General features: G+C 43.2%; 1 protein-coding gene across 4 annotated transcripts in view; it reads right to left on the reverse strand.

Annotated features, from left to right (window-relative positions):
• Wdfy1 (WD repeat and FYVE domain containing 1) overlaps nucleotides 1–7,933 on the reverse strand; it is a 110,432-nt gene that overhangs the window by 91,042 nt on the left and 11,457 nt on the right. For all 4 annotated transcript variants that reach the window (XR_001174777.1, XR_001174776.1, XM_013009973.1 and 1 more), the window contains exon 2: nucleotides 1,149–1,216. Coding sequence is in view for 2 of the 4 variants with exons in the window: in XM_013009973.1 (XP_012865427.1) it covers nucleotides 1,149–1,216 (68 nt within the window). In the remaining 2 variants the exon portion in view is untranslated. The remainder of the gene's footprint in view (nucleotides 1–1,148; nucleotides 1,217–7,933) is intronic.

A 7,933-nucleotide genomic window follows, 5' to 3' on the forward strand; every position in this document is an offset into this window, starting at 1 on the left:
TACTGTGGGGGAGGGACATACAAAGCATCAAAGAAATAATCTTATAAATGTGTTAGAAACAATCGCATGAAAGAAAAAAAAACATTTGAATACATATCTTAGGGTTCATTTCCCTAATATCACCTTATCTGACCTTTTCTGCTTGACTCAGACAAATACTAGATATTGCAAATAAGGGAAACCATGGGACCTATGTCTTCTGTGTGGCTATTTGTGATAGCAGCATTAGACACTCTCTCTCTCTCTCACCTCTCACTCTCTCTGGCCTTGGGTGACATCTGGGCATTCTCTTCAGGGCTGAAGAAATGAGATAAGGATGGCAATGCAATGCCAATTAGATTTACTAATTGGAAGTTTAGGTCAAGATGTTCTGGCTATTTTCATACAGAAGCTGTACCCTCTGAATTTGCTTTTAGAACACAGCCAACAGTAAAAAAAAAAAATAAAAAATCTCCACTTAGAAAGTAGACCATGAAGCCTGGGGCTGGTGGCTCATACCTGTAATCCTAGCCACTTAGGAGGCTGACATCTGAAGACTGCAGTTTGAAGCCAACCCAGGCAAGAAAGTCTGTGAGATGCTTATCTTCAATTAAGCATGCGCGCGCGCGCACGCACACACACACGCACTGCACGTGCGTGCACACACACAAAGATGGAAGTAGAGCTGTGACTCAAGAAGTAGAGAATTAATTAGCCTTACACCAAAAATGTTCTGGGACGGTGCCCAAGGCTCTGAGTGCAAACCCCAGGACCAGTACAAAAAAAATTTTTAATACAAATAAAAATAAAGAAAGTAAATCCTGAATCAGAGTGGTGACAATATCTTCAAAGACTGAACCTGGTTATGAGAGAGTACAGAGAGCTTTTTAAATGCTGATGTGTTATTATCTTCTCAGACAGAAGACGAAGAACAACCTGGGGAACAGGCTCATTTTCCTCCCCCTCCCCCACTCCAGTTCAGCTTCACTCAAGTCTGCTTCAGTTAAGCTGTTAGACCCAAAATCCTTTACAAAAGAAAAGGAGTTTTCCCATGGTTTAGCATAGCCTGCCAGAGGTATTAAGCAACAACTCAATGTGAAACCCAGTAGCCATTTTTAGCTAGTTTTTTAAAAGGCATCAGCAACAGTGTGGCAAGATGCACAACTTACAGGCCATTGTGTGATAAATACTGGGCCAGTACTGGCCACTGTCTCTCTTCAGCCATACTCGGATGGTTCTGTGGAGAAAAGGAAAAAGTACTTAGTAATTTGTGTTCCAGGAAAACTTCCATTTTTCACTTTTAAAAACATTTTCAGTACATTTTCCTAATTGATCTCATAAAGTTAATCAATTGAGCAAAATTGATTAATACATGTTTATAGCATATTGAATAAGTACAGTATCTACACAGATTATACAGTTATATCTCATGCAATGGTAAGCTATGTAGTACCTTTTTTTTTTTTTAATTGTCGGTTGTGGGCCTGAACTCTGGGCCTGGAGGCTGTCCCTGAGCTCTTCTGTTCAAGGCTAGCACTCTACCACTTGAGCCACAGCATTCCAGCTTCTTCTGCTTATGTGATGCTGAGGACGTGAACCCAGGGCCTCATGCATGCAAGGCAAGCACTGTACCACTGAGCCACCTTCCCAGCCCTATGTAGTACCCTTGAAGCCAGACAGACTAGGGGAAAATGAAGTATGATCAGCCTACAGCAAATACAGGAGATATTTCTTCATATACTTCCCTTAAGATTAAGGGAATAGGCTGCGGGGAGGACGGGAAAAAAAAGACTAAGGGAATAAAGTCATTTTAGGGGAAAATGAAGCAGACAGACAAAGAGAAAATGAGGTAAGATAAGCTCACAGCAAATATATTCCCTGAAGTTTAAGGGACCAAAGTCATTTAAGGAGAAAATGAAACTGGATAATTTAAGGAAACTGAGACCCGGTGAAGGCAACTCAGAAATAAGGTATGTTAGAAACACAGAAGTGCCTTCTTTGCTTCAAAGAGACTGCATCCCCTCATCCCAAGAATTAATACTTGTCTGACAGGATGTATACCTTCCTGAAACAATGACTTCCCCAAAACTTAAGCAACCTCCTGCCCCAAACGCAGATAAAAGGGTGCCCCATATCTCAAGGGTAAGGATCCATTTGTGGCAGGATGTGTTCTTATCTGGAAACTCAAAAATAATACCAGGTGTGATTAAAGCAAAGACTTAACACCTACCTTTGTGCAACTTTGAAGCCAGACGCCCTGTCTTTACCATAGAAATACCCCTGGAGTGAAAAAGCTGTGTCTCTCTCCTTTATAACACCCACATTCTTGTTAGTGTGTCTCTGCCTTTCTGTTTGCTTGCTCGCTTGCTTAATCAAATAAAGCTCTGCCAAGTTTTCTTATCACCAGTGACTTGTCCAGAAATTCTTATTCTGCAATCGAAGTCAAGGACCCTAAGTGAAGAGTCCTCATATCTAAAGGGAACTTTACTAACCCTCATCTGCATCCAGTGACACCTAGAGGTCAAATAATTAGGGGAGAGGGGTGCCAGTACTGGGGCTTGAATTCAGGGTTCAAAGCTCTTACTTGAGCTTTTTTACTCAAGGCTGGTGCTCTACCACTTAGGCCATACCTCTGTGAGCTTTTTGCTATTTAATTGGAGGTAAGAGTCTCACAGAGCCGGGTGCTGGTGGCTCACGCCTGTAATCCTAGCTACAAAGGAGGCTGAGATCTGAGGATCCAGGTTCAAAGCCAGCCCGGGCAGGAGAGACCGTGAGACTCCTATCTCCAATAAACCACCAGAAAACTGGAAGTGGCGCTGTAGCTCAAGTGGTAGAGCACTCGCCTTGAGCTGAAGAGCTGAGGGACAGCGCCCAGGCCCAGAGTTCAAGCCCCACGACCAACAAAAAAAAAAGAGTCTCACAGACTTTGCTGCATGGACTAGCTTTGAACTGTGATCCTCAGATCTCAGCTTCCCTGGGTTTTGAGGTATGGCTTAGGTAGTAGAGCACTAGCCAGCGAGCAAAAGTGTCAAGTCCTGGTTGGAGTCCTGGTTTACAACAACAACAACAAAAAAATCTCAGTCTCTTGAGTAGCCAGAATTACAGGTGTGAACCACCAATGTCTACCTTCAAATAATTCTAATATATAAAAATGTTTATAATCTAATGATACACAAAGAAAATTGGAACCAATCAACTACTTTTCCTTGGTAAAGTGTGTGAACTCAGCCAACAGAGCAGTAGACACAAAAAGAAAACACTCATAAAGAGTCCATTAAGCATCAGAAAAGAAGAGAGACATGTCCTGCAACATAGCTCCTCTCCCCACAGTCCTCAGCCTGCAGTCCTGGGAGGAAATTACCCCACGCCGCGTCTCTGGCCCCTCTTTACCAGCACTCCCACAGGACCATGAGGAAATCCTGTACATGTGCAGGAAAATGACAAACCAAGAAACAACCAGCATTTAACATGTGGCTTTATTGCAAAAGAAGAGAACAAAGATGGCAAAGCCAGGCACTGTGCAGTCCACATCCCGTAGCCCATGCTTCCTCCTCTGTCTACCCAGGACATTCCAATTCTGCTACTGCTCCCCTGCTCTGCCTCAGCCTCTGCCTCTGTCTTATTCTTACCCAAGTCAACACTGCACAAGCATGTCTTTATTTCTAATAGAAACTCAGCTTTGGCCACAGTAGGTAGTGATGGTTACAGCCAGAAGCTGGTTACTCAGGAGACTGAAATCTGAGGACTGAGGATTGAAGCCAGCCTAAGCAGGAAAGTCTGTGAGAATCTTATTATTTCCAATTAACATCTAAAGTAGAGCTGTGGCTCAAGTGGTAGAGCACTTTGAGTGAAAAAACTAAGGGACTGTGCCTAGACCCCAAGTTTGAACCCCAGTACTGGTGTACACACATACACATACACACACACACATACACACACACACACAAAAAACAGACAAAATGATTACTGTTGTGAACTAAAATCCATCAACACTAAGTGATGATATACATGTTCCATCTTTGGGGATTTTTATTCTTAGTTCAAGACAAGTAAAACATGTCTGTAGGGATGAAAATCAGAATAGAAGCTTATTCTTGGGAGAGTAGGACAGACAAAGAGCCAGAGGGAACCTAAAGGGGAACAGAGAGGCTCTGAGTTTGTTAGACTAATAGGCTCCTTTCCCATGTTCCTTTCCTTCCCAGCAGGCATTATTCCCAGAGTGACCAACACTAGGCCTATTTACTGCAGACAATAAATAATCGCTTTCCTTCCCCTTTCCCCCTCCATTGGGTGAGTTACAACCATAAAGGTAATAGGACCTCTTAAAGTGACCTTCAGACTGCCCAGCTGCAAGCCTCTTATCTACTAATTGGGCAGCTGCCATAAATCCTGGCCTACCATGATGAAGTCCTGGGCCCACAGCTAGGTCCCTACCTCCTAGCCCCTCTAGACTATAAGTAGTCACCTCAGATAAAGACAGGCACTTCCTCTCCCTGTGAGAACTGGTCTTGTCAGTCCCTGCTGGCAATAAACCTTTCTTTCTTTGTTCTGCATGACTGTGTCCATGTGGTTTTCTGGGCTGGTGCTTACAGAGTTGACACCTCTGACCTGTCCAACTACACGCAAGACCTGAACAGGCTACTGAAGGTGACCTCAGTGATCCAGGGTACCAGTGTCTGCATGCTATTCTATACAAGTTAGCTAACCGCCTTAGGGGCCATGTCATGTGACCAGAGGACAGGGAACCTGTTAACACCACAACTAGAGTAATTGCAGATGCTCTACAATCAAATGACATATTATTTTCTTCTACAGATAATTTGGACAGAAATTAAAAAGAGAGATGGAGAACAAGCCTATGATTCAATAGGTCTAAGCAACACTTCCTCACAATGTGCAGGTGTATTTATACCTTGATTCAAACAAGTGGTAATATATATACATATATTGATACATGTAGTTTTATTATACTATGTAATATTCTATACTATATATACAATATATTACATAACTAATATTATTGTATGTAATAGATCTTAATATGAAACTACCAGTAATACAAACATCTGACATACTAAAAATCATTGCTCATTTCTTTGAGTGTAATAGTGGTGTTTCTGCTTTTGTTGCTGTTGTTGTTTCTGTTGGTTGTGGGGCTTAAACTCTGGGCCTGGGCGCTGTCTCCTTAGCTCTTCAGCTCAAGGCAAGTGCTCTACCATTTCAGCCACAGCACCACTTCCAGTTTTCTAATGGTTTACTGGAAATAACAGTCTCATGGACTTTCCTTGCTAGAGCTAGCTTTGAACCATGATCCTCAGATCTCAGCCTCCTGAGTAGCTAGGATTACAGGTGGGAGCCACCAGTGCCTGGATTGGCTGCTGCTTGGTTTTTTAAGAAACAATAATTCCTAAATAGCACACAGTTATCTGCAGCATCACCACCACAAGTGAGCCCTCATAACTCACATCCTGGGCTGCCTGCTCTTGAGTTATCTTCCAGCCACTTGCCCCACACCAAGCCACCTGCAGTTTATCCTGCAGCTCATCTCCCATGGAGTCACACTGAGCACCCTGCTCCTGTGCCTCAGGATCAACCAGGGGTTATATTAGATCCACGATTCACTGGCAAATTTGATCCCTGTGACTTCTGCATCCCATTGAGCTGTCATCCTTACGACCTCCCTCCCCCACCAAACATCATCTCAAGATATGCCTTAACCCAGTCTCCTTCAAAATTCTACCAAGAGCTCCTCTCTAGCTGCTTCTCTAGACAGACAGCAAGACAGATGCTATTTTACCACAACTACTTCATGTGAAAGAATCCATTGTAAGCTTCTAAACATGATCTATCTACTACAAGGATCTTGACCACAGTCTATGCCACTTCAACCAGAATGCTTATGGGCATATTTCCAGACAGGGGAGGAAGCCAAAAGAGATGTTGCAGGTGAAAGGCCAGCTCCATGTAGGCATTAGATCTGCTCAAGGATTCTCCTGCACTTCCAAATCTACAGGAACAGGGTCCGAAGTCCTAAAAGATTAAGACTCCCTCCATGCAGTGCCCTCAAGCTCACTGGCTTCGTTTGTACCAGGATCACCAAAGGGTTAAACCTGAAAGCTATCTACCTCATAGGTATTTTAAGTCAAAGGAAAAAGAAAATGCTGACACATTCTAAAACTCTTCAATCCCAAAAGTCTGGGTCATAAAAGTGAGGGCCTCTCAAAGAATTTAGTGATATATGCCCTCCTCTTTGGCAGTACAACATTCAGAACACTGTTAAATGAAAGGTCATCTCTTCTACGAAATCACTTAACTTCAGAGTCAAACTTCATACACCTTCCGACTGATATTTAAACTAGCCCAAGGATATAACAAAATCTGCCTATACTCCAGAATTTTGAAAATACAGTATTGCAGTTAAGCCTACAGATATATTGCATGAGATTTTGACCAAGCATGGTCAAGTAAGTAAAAATTTTAAAAACCAAAGGGCAACACATGTAACTCCAGCTATTTGGAAGCAGAAATTAGGAGGATCTTAGTTTGAGGTTCACCTAAGGAGTCGTACATCTCAACCAATACACAGGCTTCCATGGTTACAGTTACACAAGAGGAACAGGTAGAAGGATTGCACACCATGGCTTTCTCCCCTCCCCATATAAAACTCTACATGAAAAATAAGGCATAAAAAGCTGCAAGTGTGTGGGGCTGGGAAGGTGGCTTAGTGGTAGAGCGCTTGCCTTGCATGCATGAGGCCCTGGGTTCAATTCCTCAGCACCACATAAGCAAAAAGAAAAAAGCTGGAAGTGGCACTGTGGCTCAAGCAGTAGAGTGCTAGCCTTGAGCTGAAGAGCTGAGGGACAGCACCCAGGCCCATGACCGGACCCCCCCCAAAAAAAAGCTACAAGTGTGGCTCAAGTAGTAGAGCACCTACAGGTAAGCATTATGGATGCACAGAGGCACTGTATGTGCGGTACAATATAGGTAAACTGCATCACTTGCAAGCATTGAACTCCATGCATCCTAAGCATTCACAGATTTTCCAGTGGCGGCCTCCTGGGAATCATATACCTGCAGGTAGCATGAGTCTACTTTTATTTCCTTTGGAGAACAATGTGGATCCAGACTAAGACCCAATTAGTAAGTGAGAGAATTGGCAAGATTGACATGATCTTGAGTTTTATATATCTATCATATAGAGATTGACAGAGGTTATCCTTGTATGGGATTATGGTCCAAATCAGACACTTCATTTTGAATCAACATTACAACTAGAATGCTCTTCCACCCTCTTCAAACTAGACCCTTTTCCTTCCTTAGACTGTTGAAATTTTCCATTTCCAAGATTAAAGCAAACCAATTTAGCTGGGGGCCAGTGTCTCAAGTCTGTGATCTTAACCAATCAGGAAGCTAAGACCTAGAGAATCAAAGTTGAAGATTAGTCCAGGCAGAAAAGTCAATGTAACTCCTTCTTCAATTAACCAACACAATGCTGGACTAGAGGCATCAGCCAAAGAGCAAAAGCACAAGGCTCTGGCGTTCAGTACCCAGTACTGGCACGTGCACGTGCATGCACACATGGGCGCGCACCCACACACGCACACACACACAAACCCCAAATCAATTTAAAGTTTAACCACACACTAGCACTAACAAGAACATATGTATCTAAGTTGCCTAATTGCTACAAATTATATGGTAATGCTTATCTTATGATCAGAGTATTTCTAATTGGTTAACAAGGTTTATTAAAAAAAAATGGGCGGCAGGGGCTGAGAAGGTGGCTCAGTGGTAGAGTGCTTGCTTTGCATACCTGAGGCCCTGGGTTCCATTCCTCAGCACCACATAAGCAAAAAGAAAAAAGCCGGAAGTGGCGCTGTCGCTCAAGTGGTAGAGCGCTAGCCTTGAGCTGAAGAGCTGAGGGACAGCGCCCAGGCCCAGAGTTCAGGCCCCA

The sequence above is a fragment of the Dipodomys ordii genome, unplaced genomic scaffold (assembly GCF_000151885.1).
Source record: "Dipodomys ordii isolate 6190 unplaced genomic scaffold, Dord_2.0 Scaffold1, whole genome shotgun sequence".
Classification (NCBI taxonomy): domain Eukaryota; kingdom Metazoa; phylum Chordata; class Mammalia; order Rodentia; family Heteromyidae; genus Dipodomys; species Dipodomys ordii.